This window comes from Lepidochelys kempii, chromosome 1 (assembly GCF_965140265.1).
Source record: "Lepidochelys kempii isolate rLepKem1 chromosome 1, rLepKem1.hap2, whole genome shotgun sequence".
NCBI lineage: Eukaryota > Metazoa > Chordata > Testudines > Cheloniidae > Lepidochelys > Lepidochelys kempii.
Window position 1 is genome coordinate 23,397,652 of NC_133256.1, and position 23,726 is coordinate 23,421,377.

At 43.3% G+C, this 23,726-nt stretch overlaps 1 protein-coding gene across 1 annotated transcript in view; it reads left to right on the plus strand.

Annotated features, from left to right (window-relative positions):
• Window positions 1–6,934: 6,934 nt before the first annotated feature.
• TYR (tyrosinase) overlaps window positions 6,935–23,726 on the plus strand; it is an 84,261-nt gene continuing 67,469 nt past the window's right edge. The window contains exon 1 of the mRNA XM_073317890.1: window positions 6,935–7,753. Coding sequence (XP_073173991.1) covers window positions 6,935–7,753 — 819 coding nt within the window. The remainder of the gene's footprint in view (window positions 7,754–23,726) is intronic.

The following is a 23,726-nucleotide window of genomic DNA, read 5'->3' on the forward strand; positions in this document are numbered from 1 at the left end:
GGCTAATTCCAGTTGTTGGGTTAGTGTGCAGATGCTGGGTGGTGTTTGTGGCCTGTGATATACAGGAGGTCAGACTAGATGATCCAGTGGTCCCCTCTGCCCTTAAATTCTGACTCTATGAGATCTTTCTGACTACAGTTTGTTAACATTTTCAAAGTTTCAGAATTTTTAAATTTCAAAATTTGATCTATCACCATGAATTTACAATGACATTTTCACAAATTGTCTCCCTCCCCCAGCCCCATTTCGACCAGCCTTAAAGATGGACAATATTTTTGCAAACTTCAAAATCCAAGCATTTTTCAATGTCAATAATCTGAATTTTGAAAAACAAGAATTGAAAAAAATGATCAAAAAAATAAATAGTCAAATATTTTCCCTTTTCCCCCAAACAGCTCAATTTACTTGTACTTGGATCAATTGGCCCAAACTTTTTAATGTTGTTATTCTTCTTGCTCCAGCATTCCCTACTGGAGGGAGGTTGTGTGTTTACACACACACACACACACACACACACACGCACAGAAGAACCATTAACGTTCTTCTCATGAGCATCTTCAGGAGTCATATGAACCTTTGGGCAGATGAGTAAATTGGGAGGGTATTTAAACACATCCAGAGAAATGTACATATCCACTGTTTACTGTATCTATACTTCCTATATTTTACTAGGCCATTGTGTGCCAAAGCAAGGTGAGTATTAGCCACTGGAAGTTGTTGTCACTGTTTCAGAGTAACTGGACCTGTGTCCTCCCTCTCTGTGGCCCACTCCAGAAGTGCCCAGTCAGGTCTCAGATCTCCTGCCATCACCTGTCTATGGGCTAGGATCCTTGTTCCACACTCTTCTGACCGGGGGGATTTAAGGCTGTGCAGTCCCCTGCCATCCTCTGTCTCCCTGAAAGCCAATGACAGTGCTTTTACTGTAGTTGCAAATTACACACAGCTCGTTCTAAGTACATTTAAAGTAAAAGCATTACAGAGAAAACAAACAGATTTAAACATACACTAAACACACCAGGAGTCACCCATTAGTCTTTCCATCCCTTCTGCAAGTGTTGGGGCACCCATTGTACCGATGGCCCTGAGTCAATTTAAATCCAAAAATCCTTTTTTTTTTGTCTGTTGGTCTCTGGAAAACCCAATTTGAACCAATATACCAATATATTGCTGTGTTACTCTCTGACTGTGGCTGCTGCTTTTCTGCATAGTCTTTTATACCTGACTTCATCCAGACTATCACATGAGTGCTTCCTAATAAACCTCTTGTTTTCATCAAACCTCCTCCAATCCTAGAAGCCTCCTGTAATAGTTAGCCTGTGATAGCTTGTTCCTCCTTGGAAACCAACCAGATTTCGGATTCTTCTCTGCCTAGTTGGGACAATTTATTTGAATGACTGCACTACCCAGGTTTTAATAGAATTCTATCTGCCTTGAATTTTAGAGCAGGGACCCATCTCTCCAGTCATGATTGAGTACACAGGCGGGCACATCAATCAGGTCATCAGCTGTGCTTGCAGGATATTAGTATGCTGGTCTGGAGGTAAAACTCGATTACTTATAATATTCAGAATCGTTTCTCTGCCACGAGCATGCTCCTTTCATATATTTAAACCAGTGTGTTTAAGCCTCATCTCCTAAAGATCATTCCTATAGGTCTGTAGGTATTTGTTTTAGGCTAAAAAGATGGATCATGGTAATTTATTATCTGCTTCTTAGTAAAGAATCCTGCTTAGTATAATGAAATTGGTGAAGCCTTCTTACTCAACTGCCAGAGATTTGATTTCTTTTATTACCTTAAGATTACATTTTAAGTAGAAATTAAATACTTTAGTCCTAATTATCTGTAATGTAAACATACTGGGCTACCTATATGCAACTTAGTAATGGCTTGGGCCTTTTATTTTGAATAGATAAAATTTTGATTCTATTTTATCTTATGTAACCTTCCATTCTTCACCCTCCCACCTAATGGAGTTCTGGATGAAATAGAATCTGGATTCAAACTTTTGTACTATGTTATTCAAAACCAGTTTGTCTCTCTTTTCCATCGTAGGGCTCAAACTGCACTCTCGATCACACAGATCTTGTTCCCTTTCTGTCACCCTCACTCAGCATGTGATAACACCATTTAAAAGGTCCTGCACTTAGGGACTAACAACAAGAATTTTTGCTATAAGCTGGGGACTTATCAGTTGGAAGTGACAGAGGAGGAGTAAGATCTGGGTGCATTGGCTGATCACAGGATGACTATGAGCCACCAATGTGATCCAGCTGTGAAAAAGGCCAATGCAGTCTTAGATGCATCAGGCAAGGGATCTGCAGTAGAGATAGGGAAATGTTAGTACCATTATACAAGGCACTGGTGAGACCTCATCTGGAATACTGTGTGCAGTTGCTGGTCTCCCACGTTTAAGAAAGATGAACAGGTGCAGAGAATGGCTACTAGAATGATCAGAGGAATAGAAAACCTACCTTATGAGAGGAGACACAGAAAGCTTGGCTCGTTTAGGGTAACCAAAAGAAAACTGAGGGGAGATATGATTGCTCTCTCTATAAACACATCAGAGAGATAAATACCAGGGAGGGAGAGGAGTTATTTAAGTTAAGTATCAATGTGGACAGAAGAACAAATGGATATAAACTGGCCATCAAGAAATTTAGACTTGAAATTGGACAAAGGTTTCTAACCATCAGAGGAGTGAAGTTCTGGAGCAGCCTCCCAAGAGGAGCAGTGAGAGCCAAAAATCTAACTGGCTTCAGGACTCACCATGATAAATTTATGGAGGGGATGGTATGATGAGATTGCCTACAATGGCATGTAGCTGATCTGCGACTGCGAGCAGCCAATATCTCCACTGGCCAGTAATGGGACATTAAATGGGGAGGACTGTGAATTACTACAGAGAATTCTTTCCCAGGTGTCTGGCTGGTGAGTCTTGCCCACATGCTTAGAGCCTAACTGATCGCCATATTTGGAGTCGGGAAAGAATTTTCCCCTGAGTCAGACTGGCAGAGACCCTGGGGTTTTTTCACTTCCTCTGCAGTATGCGGCACAGGTCACTTGTAGGTTTAAATTAGTGTGAATGGTGGAGTCTCTAACCTGAAATCTTTAAATCATAATTTGAGGACTTCAGTAATTCAGCCAGAGATTACAGGTCTATTACAGGAGTGGGTGGGCAAGGTTCTGTGGCCTGCAATGTGCAGGAGGTCAGACTATAAGGCCAGAAGGGACCATTTATGAGTCCTCCAAAACGGAGTAAGGGTGCAGAATCTAGCCAATAGGGAGTAGCACCTGTGCAACAGACAGCACAATTTGGACCTATTTATGTTATCTCATGCTGCCCTTCCCACTCTTTCCCTCTTCTTTTTGCTCCTTCCTAAGGCTATGTCTACACTGGCAATTGAACGACAAAACTTGTATCTTTCAGAGGTGTTAACCCCTTCCCCACGAAAGACAAAAGTTTTGCCGCGACAAGTGCCAGCGTGAACAGCACGTTGTCAGCAGGAGCACGCTCCGGCGACAACGCGGATGCCGCTCGTGGGGGGTGGAAGTGTTTTGTTAGCAGGAGAGCCTACAAACAGCGGCTACACGGCGTGACTTTTAGCCATGCCGCTAAAAGCTGTGTTGTGTAGACATAGCCTAAGAATTCCTTTTAATTATGTCTCTCAAAGGGCCACATCTTCAACTCTTTCCCCACGTGATTCTTCTTTCTACTGTACCTGGTCTGCACTAACTTTCTCTAAGTCATTTGAGTTCTTCTGACATCCCTTTATCCAACATTATACTGAAATATTATCAGTGATAAAACCCTTTGCAACTGCAAGAGTGATTCCCAAGCCCCTTTCACCATCCCAGATTGTCTCCTTGGGAGCTAAATAAATCAATTAAAACTTGAAGGCACAGAATTGTCTAAAAATCTTTTTAAAAGAAGATGTTAAGAGAGAGCATCAGCACAGTGATGGTGCCGGCACAGAGTGCCTGAGGCAAGCAACAGCTGGGTTCGTTGCCCGGTATGCGTCGCGCCAATGACCACAATGGGGTGGAGAAGCAGAGAGATTTATTTGGAGCTCCAAATAGGGCGCAGGGAGACTGAGCTGTCTCAAATCCTGCAGAAGCGCATGCAGATTCCAGTATACATTTTATACCTTTGCCTACTTCACTACACAAGCTTATGCAACCAATTACCTGTTGCCCCATACAATACCGTAGCCAATCAGTTAAATACCGTAGCCAAACAGTTAGCCAGTTGTGTTTTTCCTCAGTAGCATTGCCCGAGCCTTGCCTTATTTGGTCCTATTTGTTACTGGTTTATGCTAAACATTTCTGCCTTATCTATCTGTTTCCCAGGCCGAAGCTGGCCTTGGCTGGCGAGCCATGTGCAAACCTGTCTGTTTGTGTGCTAGCTTCCTCAGAGTTATGCAGGATCACAGAGGGCTCAAGGAGCAAAGGGGCCTTGGTTTATCCAGGCCTAGAGCAGGAGGGCTTCCTCGACACTCATGGTCTTCCACCCTCCCGAGTTACCTAGTGTAGTGCCCAGTGTCCCCAACAGTGACTGAGAAAAAAACTACTGCAATGTCAGCAGTTTGGTGCTGAAATTATTTTCTTTGACCTTTTCTGAATGAGAAATGTCCCTTTCTAAATATATGTTCATTTTCTCCCTTAAAGGAAGTAGAATGGGATGAAAGCAGACTTTGAAAATCAGTGGGAATCAAGAGCTATTTCTGCATGTCACTGTGACTTCTTGTGCAATCTCTATAGTTCTGTATTTTGATTGTGCAATTTGGTTTTTAACAGTATGGCTCACATAATTAAGTCAGAGAGCAACGTATGACAGCTGTAGGGATGGCTCGGCTCAGAGGTTACAGCATGGGACCAGAAATCCACCTTCTAGTCCTGATCCTGCCATTGATTCAGTGTGAGATAAGGTGGGCGAGGTAATATCTTTTATTGGATCAGCTTCTGTTGGGGAGAGAGAGAAGCTTATAACTTGTCCTGTTGGGCCCTAAACTCTGCGCCATAGAGTCTGCTGCAAATCAGCTGTTGCAGAAACATGGTGTCAGGGGGACAGTGGTAAAGCCTCAGATTCACCTTTTTTCTGACCACTGAACAAGGAATTCCAGTAGAATACGAAAAAATAGCATTATCCCTAAAGTAAGTGTGCGTACACATGCGTGTGTGTATACACCTCTCTGCGCTTCAACGTGAAACGTCCACCCAGAGCCTTCCCCAGCCCCCCTCCTGCCTGGCTTTCTGTCTCTCTTCTCAATTACCTGGCTCTACACCAGCGAACCTAGCAGAGCTAGTTAAAGCCATGGAATTGCATGGGTTTCCTAAGCATCCTGACACTGAAAACTAAACGGGTGGCAGTTCTTTCATGCAATGTACAACAAGCCTAGCACGAGAAATGAAAGAGATGAATAACAGAGAGAGCACAATAAACATCAGTGGGGTTAGAAGCAATTAAAAAAGCAACCCTCAAACCGCAGGCCCCGAGCCCACGGAGACCCTGTGATAATCTTTCTGCATTGCTGGAGCATAGACGGCAACAGGATTAAGGCTCCTCGTGCTCCTCAGCAGGATCATGTGATGACCTGCTGATTCCAGCAAAAGGCAACATTTCCCAGCCAAGCTCTCCCTTGCTTTGCCTGTCTGGTGCTCCAGCCGCACGGAAACTCTCAGCAATCCTCAGTCAGTGGTAATCCCATCCCCTTGCTTTTAAAAAAATGTCCCGCAACAACAGAAACCCCAGTTTCACAAAAGACAAGACGGAGGGAAATTTCTAAATGTGCAATTCAGCCAGCAGTTTAGGGACAGTGGAAGGCTCCCCTGCTCCACTCACAGTGGAATGATTGCCATGCTGCTGCAAGGCAGGCAGAGAGGGACATTCCAGCAGCCTGCGAGCTGCACAGCTAGGCTTTGCATAGGCCAGCAGAGAAGAAGAAAGGGGTTGTGGATGGTCTGGAACACAGCCAATGTAACATCAGTTACAACATGTAGATCCAGGGTCTGCAAACTCCCTCCCAGGGCAAATGCAGGGATTACGGTCCCTTTTCCAGATCAGGGGGTGGATGGTTGCAGCGCTGTCCCAGGTCGACTCTCTCCCCTGCAATTTCCTCCCTGTAATTTCCCTTGTACAAAGTTTTACTAATGGAGAAAGCCAGGAAGCATGTCCTGGGCTGGTGTTAACTGTCATAGCTTCACTAATTTCAATATAGCTACTGGATGAGGACCTGCCCCTAAAAGTTTATAATGGGACCTTCTGTCAGAGAAGGGATGCTGTGAAGTTATTCTGCAGTGAACCAGGCTAGGAGGAAGAGAAGTGTTTTCAGTCTGAACGCGTCACCAAAACCAAACCCTTAATTCTGCACTGGATCCTACTTTCACACACTCTTTGGCCTAATAGGGTCATTTTATGAGTCTCATATTGAGGGGGATAGATTAAAAATAGATGAATAAAGTTTATTTTAATCCAGAGATTTGCTGTGCTTATTTAATTCAACAGACAATCTATTTTTTTTTTAAAAAATCATTATTCTAATGCACATAAGCAAACAAGGAATTAAAATGGCTGTCACTATTTCTATATCCAAGTTTTACTTGATCCAAAGTTGCCAGAGGAAAAGGATCATGTGACAGGCAGAAGATGACTGCTTATAATAAGTCTGTATATGTTGAACGCTAAAGGGGCAGGGGAAAATAAGTCACTTGGATTTCACCCAGAACATGTGATAATCAGATTAACAGAGAATTGTGTGTATGTGTAGTAGATGGCAAAGAAGATTGAAGTGTGCATGGTTTAAAAAAAAAAAAAGACAGGAGTGAAACTTTCCCACCGGAGGGGAAACATTTCTTTCATATGCAGGGCTGTGGCAGGGGTTAGATCTATTCATGCACTGAGACACAGCACTGAAGGTTGCCTGCTGTTGTGTGAGGATGTCTCTCTTGGCCCTGGGTTTCCTGCTGGGGATTCTGCAGCCTTCATCCGGGCAGTTCCCCCGAGCCTGTGCATCTTCAGAGAGCCTGCTGAGGAAGGAATGTTGCCCACTGTGGGCTGGGGATGGGTCCCCTTGTGGAGAACTCTCTGGCAGGGGCTCCTGCCAGGAGATCCTTTTGTCCCGTGCCCCACTCGGGCCGCAGTTCCCCTTCACAGGTGTGGACGACAGAGAGGACTGGCCTGCTGTGTTTTATAACAGGACATGCCAATGCAACAGCAACTTTATGGGATTCAACTGTGGGGAGTGCAGGTTTGGCTTCTCAGGGCCCAACTGTGCCGAGAGGAGGATGCTTATGAGAAGAAGCATCTTCCAGCTTAGTAGCAAAGAGAAGAATAAGTTCCTCGCCTACCTCAACTTGGCAAAGCAAACCCCGAGCCAGGACTATGTCATCGCCAGTGGAACCTATGCTCAGATGAACAATGGCTCGACCCCCATGTTCAGGAACATCAACATTTACGATCTCTTCGTATGGATGCATTACTACGTCTCTCATGATACCTTGCTAGGTGGGTCAAGCGTATGGAGGGATATTGATTTTGCCCATGAAGCCCCAGGTTTTCTACCTTGGCATCGGCTGTTCTTGCTGCTGTGGGAACACGAGATCCAGAAGATCACAGGGGATGAGAACTTCACCATCCCTTACTGGGACTGGCGAGATGCTGAAGGCTGTGATGTCTGCACTGACGAATTGATGGGAGGCAGACACCCCACTAACCCTCAGTTACTCAGCCCAGCATCTTTTTTCTCCTCGTGGCAGGTAAGGACTGGCTGGCAGGGAGGGAGGGCTGGAAGGGTGGCTTTATGCCAAGAGATCTGATACATTACGTGCTAATCGACTTGTGGCCAGAGGGAAATCTAGGTCACCAAAAAATATACCCAATCACCTTTTGGGTGCATCGCTGCACCTAAAGCAAAGTGCATAACACAACATCGCAACAGTGCTGGACAGAGTCATCCAGCTGAGAGAAAGTAGGGCATTTGTATGCAAGTCGCCGGCACACAGCCTCTTCACGGCAGTGTTAGTGTCTGAGCAATGGAAACAAAAGCACGGAGTTGTCATCAGTGTGCTCTGCAATCTGAAAGGCTTTCCACCCCTGCCCCCTCACCACCTCTTTTTCCAGCCAAGATTTTTAAACTATCCAATTAAGCTTATCTAGTTTAAAGTGAAAAGTCTTTAGTGCACCAAAAGGATTGGCTATGCTGTTAACAGCAGTCATTTCCAAATAAAGGCCGGTGATTTATTCAAAAGAAAAATAAAAGCTAATCTCCCCTGTTAAAATGGGCTAAGAATTTAGCACTCAGAGTATTCCTACATTTCAAACACCGTTCAGCTGAATCTATAAAGCAATATAGCCTTGCTTATTTATCTAGCTGAAGTGGATACATTGTGGTGTCCTAGTGCTATGCACTTTTGGAATTTAAAACTTTAAAGGCTAGGTCCTTAGCTGGTGCAAACTGGCATCATTCTTTTGACTTACTTGGAGATACACCAATTTACACCAGCTGAGGATCTGGTCCTTTGTTTCCATGATTTAACGGACTGTAGGACAAATTCACCAATCTACTCCAGCAGCTCTATGATGCTCTGGTGTGACAAAGCAAAGACAAACTGGGCTAACACCAGCCTAGTAAACTGGATTTATGGCTGCTTTGCATCCCCAGAGTAGCACAAAGTAGTCAGAATATACCAATGAATCTGACCCTGTATTTTGAACTGATGCAATGGCTCCTTTCAGTTACAGCAGTGTAATCAGAGTATTGATTTAAGTGGAATTCCTCTGGATTGACACCAGTTCAGAATTGTAAAAGTACCGAAATTGGTCCAGTATATAGAATACAAGCAGCCAGAAAGATGTCATTTGTCTCAGAGCGTGGTTTTCTCATTCCAACAAAATGTGAAACTAGCGAAGTCCTGCAGAACTTTATTTATATAGTCCCATATGTGCATATGGTACTTCGCATGGGGTGAAATCCTGGCTCCACTGAAGTCAGTGGGCGTTTTGTCATTAACTTCAGCGGAGCTAGGATTTCACCCAGAGAATACAGCAGACCCACATCTGATTTCTCATTGGGCTAAACCAGGAGTATCATGAAGTCAATGAAGTTGCACCAGTGTGAAACTGGTGTAAGTGAAACTAGAATCAGGCCTATATTGCCTGTCCTGTGGAGTATGAAGTCTAATTAAGACATATATAGCACACTGGATGACAGGTCAATAGTAACAGGGTGCAGATAGTATTACAGAATTAGCAAGTTTCTAGCTGTCTCCATACGTACGCAATAATGTTTTCCTACAAAGGAAGAGGGGTCAGAGAGCAATGCTTTGCTTACCCTTTCGAAGGTCTGACTGATATAGGTAGATATGTATAGCTTCCCTATCAATGTAGTATCTGAGCACATAAAAGCTTTGCTACTGTACATTTAAAAACAGTGGTATTCTATAATTTACCATTTCAGGCTGGCTGTCCTTCAGATAGCCCATAAATGAAGCAAAGCTTCTCTTAAAAGACAAATCTCGTCAAAATAAAGTCTTTGTATGCCTTGAGCACAAAAGTGTTGCTGTGGGGAAGGGGGAATGCAGCATGTTTAAAAAAATGCTTAGTTTTGGGGTAAAACTTCCCAAAGCACCTGAGTCCCATTGTCAACATTTCCTAAGTCACTTTTGAAGATGGGGTTTAGGCACCTAAGTCACTTGGTAATATTTTATGAAAGTGCCTATTTGTTAAAACTTTCAAACCAGTTCTAACTAGGACTTTGCATTCCGTGCTCTGATTCTCCTCCAACACCTATGTGTAACATTACTGATGTCAGTGGATTTACTCCTGAATTACAATGGCAAGATAGCAGAATCGTGTTTTGATTTGGGGAGCATGTGGTCAAGGTACAAGTTAGACTGATGTTCCTTTGGTACAGTGGTTCTCAAACTATGGGGCAGGCCTCCCAAGGGAGGCATGGGAATCTGTCAAGGGAGGTGGGAGCTGTGAGCTTTTTTTTTTCCTTTTTTTTTTCTTTTCTTTTTTTAAGAGCTCTGGCTGTCAGCCCTGGGGGGCTAGGGCTCGTGCAGAAGGGCCGTGCACAGCCAGGAGGTGCGGGGATGGGATAAAGGGAACAGCCAGAGCCCTGCCACCCTAGGGCTAATAGCCGGAGCCCTGCCATCCTGGGATTCTCCTTCCCCGCCCCCTCAGACCCTCACCAAGAGGCAGCCCAGGCTTGGTCTCGCCTTTCCCCTTCACCCCTGCAAGTCCCTCACTGGAAGGTGGCAGCAGGACTCCGGCTGTCAGCCCCAGGGTGGCAGCAGCAGTGCAAAGTTAAGGGTGGCAATGGGGCACTAAGTCTGCTGTGAAAAGTAATATTGACAAATATCGCTTTTCACATCACCACCCTTACTTCTGCACTGCGGCTGGCGTGGCGCTGCCTTCAGAGCTGGGTGCCTGGCAGCTGCTGCTGCTCTCCGCTCTGCCTTCAGAGCTGGGTGACGCTATATGCACTTGTGGGGGAGGGGGGCATAAGCGACTATAAACACAAGGAAGGAGGGCATGATCAAATGTATTTTGATTACTGCTTTAGTAGCTCTGAGGCCAAATGTTACTCTGGCTTACAATTAGAGATAGGTAGAAAATGGTATTCCTGACCCACACAATTTTTTCCACTCTTCATTTGGATGAAACCAAGATTTTTTTACCCCCCCCCCCCAAAAGAAAATAAATATGAAACTGATTCCATAGCCCATTGGTTAGGCACTCATCCAGTATAGCTGGGGAGGGATAGCTCAGTGGTTTGAGCATCGGCCTGCTAAACTGAAGGTTGTGAGTTCAATCCTTGAGGGGGCCATTTAGGGATCTGGGGCAAAAATTGGGGATTGGTCCTGCTTTGAGCAGGGGTTGGACTAGATGACCTGCTGAGGTCCCTTCCAACCCTGATATTCTATGATGTGGATGGTCCAAGTTCAAGTCCCTGCTTTCAATCAGATAGAATGGGGACTTGAAGCTAGATCTTCTCCGTGCCAGGTGAGCACCTTAGCCACTGGGCCATTCTCAGGTGAGTCATTTGCTCCCTCCCTCCTGGACCTGAACATTTTTTCACAACAAAAGTTTCATCACAACAGATGCATTCTCATGGAAAGCTTTGGTTTCAACAAATTGCCATTTTCTGACATAAAAAGGTTGTCAGAAAATTCCCAACCAGCTCTACTGACAGTGGAGTAACTCTGAAGTCAGAGGAGTGACTTAGTCTAACACTAGAATCAGAATCTCATTCCATAAAACTAAAAGGAAACAAACAGTCTTAGCTTCAGCCGGAAGGCAACCATAGATCTAGGGCAGTGTATGCTGACTGCCAAAGCACTGCCAGTCAAATAACAAAGGGGGTGGAGGGTTGAGAGATGTGTAGGAATTCTGGCTTTTAATAGGGTAATCTAAATGATAGAGAGGAGAAGAGAAACAGCTAAAAATGACATTAAAATAAAGAAGTATCACAGTGTCCTTTTAAAATCCACAATGCCCTTTCAAAATGTAATAAAATAATGACTGCGGATTCTGCAGTGTTAGGAAAATTAAGACATGGTGGCACACTCAAAGGGTTGTTATGGATTTGTTTAAAAAAATATAAAGTGCCTATTTGTAGCACAGCATCTCTTTCTAAAGAAAGGAGCAAAATACTTTATTCCATGGCAAAGTTGCTATGGCAACATGGATACCCATGCCTGCATGCTGAAATTCTAGCTCCCCCCTCTCACTTTTTTCTTCAGCTACTGCTACCACTTAGTTGAGTGAATTTCTGTCCATGGTTTTTTTCTCATTTTTATCCTCTAAAAAGACTTCTGACTCCTGCTTCTGTTAGGAACTGCTAATATGTTTTTTCTCTCTAGAATTTACCTTATCCTTGCAGATGTTTGTAACTAATGGCTGAACTGTTGGTTTTAGATTTCTTTGTCTTAAATAAAACCCATAGGCACTCATTAATGCTGTACTGAGCTATGCAATCTCCTGCAAATCCGGAGCAAGGGAGAAAGAAAGCAGAATCTTTGCATGGAAGCTTGAGAGGTGATTTTTTCGGGGGGTTAGTTCTTCAAGATAATGTATTGGCTAAGAGAAATCAGCACTGTGCCCTGTTTGAATGTTTCTGGTCCACGTTCTGCTCTCTGGTGCACTGGTGTAAATTTAGAGTCACTCTATTAAAGTCTATGGAGTTACCAAGGATTCTCTCTGGTGAAAGTAAAAGCAGAATTTGGCTCATTTTGTTGAGATTGAGCGTTCGAGTCAATTGGGTTTGGGTACATTACAGACAAAATTAGGAAATAGAGTATAAATTCTACCCGGAGTCACTAGTATTTATTGGCTGCTTTGTTCCACTCCTGTAATGGAACACAGCTAGATTGGATTGGGCCTGGTGTACTCTGGCACCTGGAAAAATAGACTGACTGAGAGGAAGTAATTGCACAGACTGGACTAAGTTCTGCTTTCAGTCACAGCAATGTAAGGTCACTCCGGGCTCGATTCTCCACTACCCTGGCACTCCATACAAACATTTACACCTGTGAAAATGTGTATAAAATGCTGCTGAATCAGTACGTGTCTGATGTGCACAGGGATGGCAACGGTGAGGAACCCCTGTATGGGGTGTGCAAGTTGGATAGTCGGGCACATTAACTAAGGACTAGGCACAGTCTATTCATCATAGAGGTGGGTTGATGGCTGCATAATTAAGGGGGCAACCAGGGCATCATTCCAAGCACTATTTTCTACCCACATCCAAAACCTGTAAAAAACACCTCTGATCACCAAACCAAAAAAGATCCAATCCTCCTTTGCTCCAGTATTTCTTGTGGCTTTTTTTTTTTTTAAGTGTTCTTAGGCTAAAGCAGATTTTTTTAAAAATTTTGAATAAAATTGTGCGCATTACTTTAAAGATATTTGTTTAGCCAAACAAACAAACAAACAAACAAACAAAAAAAACCCTCACATCTCATCTCACTTATTTGTACAGGGCTGTCTGCTTATTTGGCTATTGTGACCAAACCAGGCCAGGAAGGGATCTCTCTACACAGCATTTTGGAGCAAGCGAAAGCAAGCTTTCCAGGCCTAGCGGGGCTCACAGTACTGCTCTGAAAATGCCTGCACAGACAGCACTTTGAAGTTGCGGCTCAGGCTCTGAAGCCGACCCCGCTGCCTAGCCACAGGTACCCATATCTCAGAAACTGCTTATGCCTCTGACTGCAATTTACAACACAATAAGTTTAAGACCATGTCTGCTGCACAGGTTCATTTTCAAAAGAAAAAAAATAAAACCCTGACAGCTGTTTGTGAGCAAGGAGCTGTCAATCAGGTGGTCATCAAGATTAGTCTCTTTGCTGTATACTTACAGAGATTTTAAGTCTGAAACACGCTGTGTTACAGAGAGATTAGAATCTACATGCTGTGTTCCATGGAGATTAGGCTCTCGGTGCCGCAGAGAAATGAATAGAAAGAAAGCCCCCAAACAAGAAGCGTGGGCCAGATTCTCCCATCAGTTATACTGCTGTAAACCCAAAGTAATCCCACTGATTTAATTCACTGGATTTATTTTGGATTCACATCTGGGAGGAGAGTTTGGCCTATAGTTGCTAGTCTGTTCCCCACATATGTAGCAACAGCGGTAAAGAATGGCCTAGTAAAAAAAATAAACCTCAATGACAGAAATGATCAGAAGTTTAGAAATTCCCAGGTCAGGTTTGTCATCAATGCTAATGCACACTAATAATTCAGTGAAAAGGGATCTGACCTGTAGGAGGCTGAGTCTGCGTGTGCATTTAGGGTGCAGGGGTGGCCACACCAAAAAGGCCTGGCCTGGCGCCAGAAAAGCAGCACAACATCATATGCTGGCAAACGAGAAGGGAAATACCAGCAAGAGTGAATGAATCTTTCGGCAGTGATTTGCAATAATATCCCCTCCGTGCTAGCAAACCCCAGCTCTGTTGGGAGGTAAGATGTCCTCAGGCATTGGGCTGCCCCTCTGCAGAGGGAGGAATTTCAACCAGAGTTAATTGAACATGGAGAACATACCTTATAGGGGTTAGGTTTGTTTCAGTCGTGTCACTTTCAGTAGCGCCTTTAATTTATGCATATGCAGTAGGGGTCAGAAATTCATAGACTGGAGACAATTTGTCACCTTATGCCCTGGCAGAGTTGTCTCTTACAATCTCTTTGAAGTTTTACTTCTACATTTTTTTTTTATTCTGTCCATTTGCTAATCTATCTTTTCAGCCCCACAAATGTTTGAAAGAGCACTTCATGTGCTCTTAATTGGGTATAAATATGCATAATCTCTTTCAGAGTTCCTTGCTTTGTTTTAAAGACGAGACATTACTACGATAGGGTCTCCAAAGTTCAGCTTGTTCCATTACACAATAGCTCAGGATTCTTCTCACATCTCGCTACGTTTGGTGAGTGAGTTGCATTTGGATGCCACCTAACTAAGGCCTGATTGTGCCAGGCCCTAATGCAGCCATGTAGAGTCATACCCCAGGGCAGCCTCCATGCAGCTGTATTTCAGGTGTGAGGTGACAGCTGGGGCTGCAAGCCCAGTCCCACGCCAAAGCAAGCAGGTGGGGATGTCCAGAGAGGGGTAGGGAGTGGGTGGAGTCTTAGCCCACTCCACTCAAGATGTTGGCCGGTGGAGCTGAAGCGAAGTGCAGTAATATATACTTAGCAAAGAGGTGTGTGAATTATTATCCCATGGGAGCAAGGCAGGAGTACTGAAAGATTTGTGAGGCTGAGCTACGCACCGCCCCCTAGTGAAGGCAATGAGCACAGGCTCAATCTAGGCCTTAGTTTATTCTCCCTTTAAAGTGTAGATTGGTATATATTTGAACATTTTCCCATGTATTTGAGAAAGTATTTATCACCATTAACATAAAATTTTTGGCTTGATGTTTGTAAACAGTGCATGTCACTGTTCTCATTGTTGTAACCTTAAAGAATTATCACAAATAATGCCGGCATTAAAAAATGAACTATTTACACTTCAGAGAGTAAGCAATTTACAAAAGTTTAACAGAAGACTGAAGAAAGTCTAAGGCTTCAGTCCTACAATTGGTTCCACATGGGTGTAGGGATCCGTCTGCACAGAGACAACTGCAGAATCAGGGCCTAAGGGTTGAGGTAAAAACCCAACCGCTTTAAAGAAAGGTGTAAATGCTACCAAACTTTTACAAATATTTTCTAGTCTTAATATTCCATTTGAAAGTGTGGAGAATCGGACCCTTTTTCTTGGGGCCAGCTCCTCAGCTGGTACAAATTAGTAGAGTTCACTGAATTGTGCTAAAAGATGACATGAAGAGCTCTACAAAGGAACCCATTTCCAGAGCACAAGAAGAAGTTTTATTAAACCCAGGAACTATGCTGCATATTCTTGAGTGCCATCTACTGGCACTACCTATTAACTATTTATATAAATGCAGCTATTGTGCATGTTCATAACTTCAATGGAGCTGCGCTTATTTATGCTTGCTGAGGATCGGGCCCTTACAATGTTTGCAGGAGTGAGCATTGTCCAATGTGAATCTATGAATTTGTTCCAAAAGAGAGAAACTTCAGTAGAGCAATTTTTAAACGGGAGGCCTGATCTTGAATTAGGAGAAAAGGGGGCGACAAAGGCCCATTTGTCATAGCTTTTGAGGCCAGGAAGGCCGATTATGATCATCTAGTCTGACTTCCCACATATCACAGGCCACAGAACCTCACCAACAATTTCTGCATTAGGTCCGTAACTTTTGTTTGAACTAGTGAATACCATTGCTAGAAAGACACCCAGTCTAATTTTAAGGCCAGATAGAAAGTCACAGACAGTCATTTTCACTCCCTTTTCTTAAAATCAACATTTCTTGACACAGAGCTACTTGATTTCTTATAAGCATCCCACCTCTGCTGGATTGCATATAAGAATCCAGCCAAGTAATGATGGCTAGGTTGAGAGGCGGATGGAAATATCTGGGACTTTATCTATTTATAGAATGAATAATGATAAAAATCCCAGTGCATATGACTGTCCTACATTTATGTATGATTTGACTGTTTCTCTCTCACCCTCCTAGGTTGTGATTCTAAAAGCCGCTCTGTGCAGGCAGACTCCTGCAAAGCCCCATGGACTGCAGTGGGGTTCCATCCAGGTGTTGGGATGAAACCCAGTTCAGGGCAACACATACCTATTTCCAACAGCAGCCCTAGGAGTTTTAACACACGAGGCCGAACTGAAGTTAATGAAGTGACACCAAAGATTAATTTGTTTGATAAATTTCAAAACTAAGACTGGGGGAAAGGATGATCTTGTGGGTTAAAGGACCTGGCTGGGACTTGAGGAATCTGAGTTGGATTCCCACATCAGCCACAGACTTCCCATGGAATTTTGGGCAGGTCACATCATCTTTCTGCAGCTCAGTAAAATGGGAATACAACAATTCCTTTTCTCCCATCTTTTGCTGTCTTGTCTATTTAGATAGGAAGCTCTTTGGAGCAAGGACTGTCTCTTACTAGGTGTTTCTACAGAGCCTTAAACAATGGGTTCCTGATTCTGATTGGGGCCTCCAGGCACAATACTAACAATAATCTGTAAAAACTGTTCACTTTTCCATTTGGGCTCCTCCAGATCTGCCTATCTCTTTCTGAGAAGTGGTGCCTGACCTTGGATCAGCCTTGATTTTGTTCCCTCAGAACATGCAGTCCTGACCTTGAACACTAAAGGCCTGATGCTTGTTTCATCTCCATTCTTTTTCACACATTTTATTGCATTATATTTACTCCTGATTTTTACACAGAGAGCAGAAGCTGGATCCATGAATCTATGGGCTAGATACTCAGCTGATGTAAATCAGTGAAGTAACTTGTATGTGCTGGCCTTATTTAGTTGCAAAGTCAAGAAGTCAAAAGTTAGGATTTACCTATTTTACTGTTGCCCACGTAGCTTTTATTCTGACCCCATGTGCATCCATCTTGTGCACTGAATAAGGGAGGGGTCCTGTGGGAAAAAAAATAGCACATGATCATGTAATTAAAAATGGTCTCTCCCCTTGCGACATGTGCATTAGGATCATTAAGGTTGAACAGACAATGGTAAATCTGGCATTTTCAAACTTTAAAATTCTTGCCTTTGCAACCTAAATAATAGTCTTTTAACTTAGAGGGTTTTTAAACATTTAATAAAACAGAATGTGTCCTGTTCAATCCCTTCTGTAAGAGCTAAGTATTATTATTTGTATATATTTTGCAGCAGTTTGTCATGAAAGTGTTCTCTTAACATTCCTCCCTATAATTTACTGACAAGCTTTAAGGTGCCACCAGACTCCTCGTTGTTTTTGTGGATACAGACTAACACGGCTACCCCACTGATACTTGACCCTACTTGGTCATACTAGAGATTAATGTTGGCATATACCAGCTGTGCCCACTAGCGACATTAGCTTTAACAGCATTAGAAAACTGCATCACATAGAACATAGGATGAAAACCACAAATCAAACGCACTTGCCTAACTGAAAAGAGCAAGGGTTCCCTTTCTCGGCTACCCTGAAGTTCAAAGGTCACATCTCACATTCTGCAAAGCAAATGACTTTCTCTGTGGCTTCTGATTTTTTATTTTAATAGCCTTCAGCTTTTCTCCCAGTTTTTAGAACTGCTTGTGCTGGGACTTCTCTCGAGCCTATCTGTACTGGCAAACATTGCACCTTTCACTACACACCTATCCAAATTGCTCATTCAACATTTCAACTCTGACCTTCTGGAGCACTACCTTGATCACAGTTCGCCATTACCTTCCCACCTTATTTTGAACTTCTCTGTGCAAGGCATGGATTCTTTGGGGGAAGTCTGGGCCTTACCACCAGTCAAAATATTATATTGTTGTTAAAGGTAATAATGTATAGCATTGCATATGTAGAAAAGGTACAGCATTGCTGCAGAAAAGGTAAAATATGCCAGACAAACATGAGGGACATATTTTGCTCTCAGTTACGCCCATATGACCTTAATGAGGAAAATAGAATTGCATGGGTGTAGCTATAGAGAGAGTGTAACAAAGTCTATGTCCCAATATACTTACATCCTAAAGATGTAAGAGGGGGCTTTAAGGGAGGAACAGTAAGATTAATTATTTATTAAAAATAAATCAAACACCATTTGCATTTTGGGGGGTACTGATATATCTGGTCTTGACACTGCCTTTAAGGATGAACAATCCTACTTTCTTCCACTTCATGCTTACAGGATATATTGCCTCTTGCACTTCTTGTTGCTCAGTATTTTATTTCATTAAATACAAATATACAATAAGCATGAAGGAATTCTTTGGAGATTTCCCCCTGGCCTGTTTTCTGTTGCACATCCACTTTCCACACATGCCATGACCAAGCACACAGACAAGGCAGACGTTGGTCACAGAGTTTTATGTTTTGGTGGGGATAGAGAGGTTTTTCTGTTTTGTTTTTTTTGTTTTATAGCGGGAGAGGATCATTAAATGCAGACATAGCTATTGGCCCAGATCCTCAGCTACAGCTAAGGAGCACACAGTGCAACTCCAGGAGCTTTTAAGCCAATAGTCCTCTTTTTCATTTTCATAGAGTTTAAGGCCAGAAGGGACCATTAGATCACCTAAACTGATCTCCTGCCTACCAAAGGCAATTAAATTCTCCCCAGTTCTGGTAGGAGATCAGGTAGGTTCAGGTAGGTTCCTGGCATAGGTTAGAGTAGTCTCAGGTTTGTCCTAACTTGTGTTAGTTGTGTGTGGCTTCACAAGGCCAATATGGAAGCCAAGATACAGCGAAACCTGGACACATCTTTTTTCCCCAGGTCACTTCTCTTATGCGAACAGTTGAGGTAGGGAAGAACTGCTATGCATAGGAGCTGCTATGACCACACTACTACCATACTCAAGGAGCTGACTGAGGAGATATCTGAGCCATTAGTGATTATCTTTGAAAAGTCATGGAAGATGGGAGACATTCCAGAAGACTGGAAAAGGGAAAATATAGTGCCCATCTATAAAAAAGGGAAATAAGGACAACCCAGGGAATTACAGACCAGTCAGCTTAACTTCAGTACTTGGAAAGATAACGGAGCAAATAATCAAGCAATCAGTTTGTGAATACCTAGAAGATAATAGGGTGATAAGAAAAAGTCAGCATGGATTTGTCAAGAACAAATCATGTCAAATCAACCTGATAGATTTCTTTGACAGGGTAACAAGCCTTTGGGGGGGGGGGGGGAGGTGGTAGATCTGGTATATCTTGAATTTAGTAAGGCTTTTGATACTGTCTCACATGACCTTCTCATAAACAAGCTAGGGAAATACAGTCTAGATGGAGCTACTCTATGGTGGGTGCATAACTGGTTGGAAATCGGTTCCCAGAGAGTAGTTATCATTGGTTCCCAGTCAAGCTGAAAGTTTCAAGTGCTTTGGAGGATACGATTAAAATTCAGAATGATCTGAACAAACTGGAGAAACTGTCTGAAGTAAATAGGATGAAATTTAATATGGACAATTACAAAGTACTCCACTTAGGAAGGAACAATCAGGTGTACATATACAAAATGGGAAATGACTGCATAGGAAGGAGTACTGCAGAAAGGGATTTCAGTGTCATAGTGGATCACAAGCTAAATATGAGTCAACAGTGTAATACTGTTGAATAAAAATCAAATAGCATTCTCAATGTATTAGTAGGAGTGTAGTAAGCAAGACACGAGAAGTAATTCTAATCAGTAGTAAGCAAGACAAGAGAAGTAATTCAAAATCAAATAGCATTCTCAGGGGGTGAAAGTAAGTCGAGTGACTTACTGGTACTCTGGGGCCTAGGGCGGAAGGGGTGGGGTTGAGGGGGTCAGAGCCAGCCCCAGCCCACCCTATAAGGTAAGTGCCCCCCCAGTGGGGTAGCAGTAGCAGCCCGGGGCTCCGAGGGCTATTTAAAGGGCCTGGGGCTCCCCTCTTCTACCGCCCTGGCCCTTTAAATAACCGCCGGAGCCCTGGGGAAGCGGCGGGGCTCCAGGGGCTATTTAAAGGACCTAGGCAGCAGAGGCAGCTGGAGCCCCGGCCCTTTAAATAGCCTCTGGAGCCCCCGCTACCCCAGGGCTCCGGGGGCTATTTAAAGGGCCCACAGCTCCCCTGCTTCTACCGCCCCAGTCCTTTAAATAGCCGCTGGAGCCCTGGAGTAGCGGCAGCGGGGCTCCAGTGGATATTTAAAGGGCCCGGGCGGTAGAAGCAGGGGAGCCCCCGGCCCTTTGAATAGCTGCCGGAGCCCTGCAGCCGCTACCCCAGGGCTCCAGCAGCTGGGCTCTGGAGGCAATTTAAAGGGCCTAGGGCTCCAGCCACTGCTGGGAGCCCCAGGCCCTTTAAATCGCCCCCCGGGGAAGCCGGGCTGCCCCAGTACGGTGCACCAGCTCTTGCCGGTACGCTGTACCGGGGCGTACCAGTTTACTTTCACCTCTGAGCATTCTCAATGTATTAGCAGGAGTGTAGTAAGCAAGACACAAGAAGTAATTCTAATCAGGTCTACTCCATGCTGATTAGGCCTCAACTGGTGTAGTGTGTCCAGTTCCAGGTGCCACATTTCAGGAAAGACGTGGACAAATTAGAGGAAGTCCAGAGAAGAGCAACAAAAATGATTAAAGGTCTAGAAAACATGATCTATGAGGGAAGATTGAAAAAAAAAATGGGTTTGTTTAGTCTGGAGAAGAGACGACTGGGATGGGGGGATATGATAACAGTTTTCCAGTACATAAAAGGTTGTTACAAGGAGGAGGGAGAAAAATTGTTCTTCTTAAGCTCTGAGGATAGGACAAGAAGCAATGGGCTTAAATTGCAGCATGGGAGGTTTAGGTTGGATATTAGGAAAAACTTCCTAACTGTCAGGGTGGTTAAGCAGTGGGATAAATTGCCTAGGGAGGTTGTAGAATCTCCATCATTGGGGATTTTTAAGAGCAGGTTAGACAAATACCGGTCAGGAATGATCTAGATAATACTTAGTCCTGCTTGAGTGCAGGGGACTGGACTAGATGACCTCTCGAGGTCCCTTCCAGACCCAGGATTCTACATCACCAGAAAATCCCTCTGTACTTGGGGATGATTGGTGGACAACTTTAAAGCACTTGTGCATTGGTGATATTGGCACAAAACAGCTGCACTGTAGATGGCATTACCCAGAGCTGAAATGTAATCTTTTAAGAAAATCATGCTGTAGTATGACACTATTTAGCATATTCCCATCTAAGGTCATTACATGGCCCCCATTGCCATATAGTATGAGTGCATCTCAATCTTCAAAGTATTTATTGTCACAATATCCCTGCGAGGTAGGGAAGTGGGGTTATCCTTATTTACCAGATGTGGAAATGAAGCACACAGACACTAAACAACTTGCCCACATTCAGACATGAAGTCTGTGTCATAGCATAAAACAGAGACAATTTAAGAAGACAAACCAGTATGCCCTTTTCCTTATTTGTGCTAAGGGCCAGCTGTGCTTACTCAATGGGACAACTTGTGATTTAAGGTACTACTCAGTGTCCTGAGTAACGGAATCAGGTCCCAAGTACAGAGAAGATTCCCCCAAACAGATGATCCAAAACACAAGACTGGTTATCTCCACCCACTTCTTAGGAAGTAAAAGCCAGATTTCTGCAGTGATACCCCTGAAGCCTCACTGATGTCAAAGGGACAAATTCACTGCTGCCATGAACAGGTTCAACTCCATTCATGTCTGTAGGGCTGTGACTGCTTATATTAGTAGTAATGAATTTGGCCCAGACACATTGCATGGGACTAAATATTCACTATAGAGGATATGAGGGAGTTTCCCACACCTATGGCATTCTTTTTAGGTGACAAATCTGAGGAACTGTCCCAGATTGAGGTGTCATTATAGGAGGTTTTGGAACAAATTGATACATTAAACAGTAATAAGTCACCAGGACCAGATGGGATTCACTCAAGAGTTCTGAAGGAGCTCAAATATGAAATTGCAGAACTACTAACTGTGGAATGTAATCTATCATTTAAATAAGCTTCTGTACCAGATGACTGGAGGATAGCTCATGTAATGCCAATTTTTTTAAAAGGCTCCAGAGGCAATCCCGGCAGTTACAGGCTGATAAGCCTAACTTCAGTACCGGGCAAATTGGTTAAAACTATAGTAAAGAACAGAATTGTCTAGCACATAGATGAACATGATTTGTTAGGGAAGAGTCAACCTGGCTTTTGTAAAGGGAAATCATGCCTTAGCAATCTACTAGAATTCTCTGAGGGGGTCAACAAACATGTGGATGAGGGGGATCCAGTAGATATAGTGTACTTAGACTTTCAGAAAGCCTTTGACAAGGTCCGTTACCAAAGGCTGCTAAGTAAAGTAAGTGGTCATGGGATAAAAGAGAAGATCCTCTCATGGATCAGTAACTGGTTAAAAGATAGGAAACAAAGGATAGGAATAAATTATCAGTTTTCAGAATTGAGAGAGGTAAATAGGAGTGCCTCCCCACCCCCGAGGTCTGTACTGCGAGCAGTGCTGTTCATAAATGATCTGGAAAAAAGGGTAAACACTGAGATGGCAAAATTTGCAGATGATACAAAACTACTTAAGTTAGTTAAATCCAAGACAGACTGTGAAGAGTTACAAAGAAATCTTGCAAAACCGGGTGACTAGGCAACAAAATGACAAATGAAATTCAATGTTGATAAATGCAAAGTAATGCCCATTGGAAAACATAATCCCAACTATACATACAAAATGATAGGGTCTAAATTAACTGTTACCTCTGAAGAAAGAGATCTTGGAGTCATGACTAGTTCTCTGAAACCATCTGCTCAATGGGCAGTGGCAGTCAAAAAAGCTAACAGAATGTTGGGAATCATTAGGAAAGGGATAGATAAAACAGAAAATATTATAATGCCTCTATATAAATCCATGGTACACCCACATCTTGAATACTGCATGCAGAGCTGATCTCCCCATCTCAAAAAGATATTTTAGAATTGGAAAAGGTACAGAGAAAGCCAACAAAAATTATTAGGGGTGTGGAACAACATCCATATAAGGAGAGATTAAACAGACTGGGCCTTTGCAGTGTGGAAAAGAGATGACTAAGGAGGGATATGATAGAGGTCTATAAAATCTTGACTAGTGTAGAGAAAATGAATAAGGAAATGTTATTTACTCTTTCACATAACACAAGAAGTGGGGATCACCCAATGAAATGAATAGGCAGAAGGTTTAAAACAAACAAAAGGAAGTATTTCTTCACACAATGCACTATCAACCTTTGGAATTCTTTGCCAGGAGATTTGTGACGGCCAAAACTATAACAGGGTTAAAAAAAATTAAATAAGTTCACAGAGTATAGGTCCATCAATGGCTATTAGCCAGCATGGTAAGGGATGCAACCCAATTGCTCTGAGTGTCCCTAGCCTCTATCTGCTAGAAGCTGGGAGTGGATGACAGGGGATGGATCACTTGGGGATTTCCTGTTCTGTTCATTCCCTCTGAGACACCTGCATTGGCCACTGTCAGAAGAGAGGATACCGGGCTAGATGGACCACTGGTCTGACCCAGTATAGCCGTTCTTATGTTCTAAATGAGGGCTGAATTTGCCCCTAACCCAAGTGGCAAGGTCATGTGCATTTCATATGGGGAAAAATATGTAATTTCAAAATGTTAAGTGTGTGTCAATTTTAAATGTTACATGTTCTTGTCGTATGAAAGGGGGCCACTTACA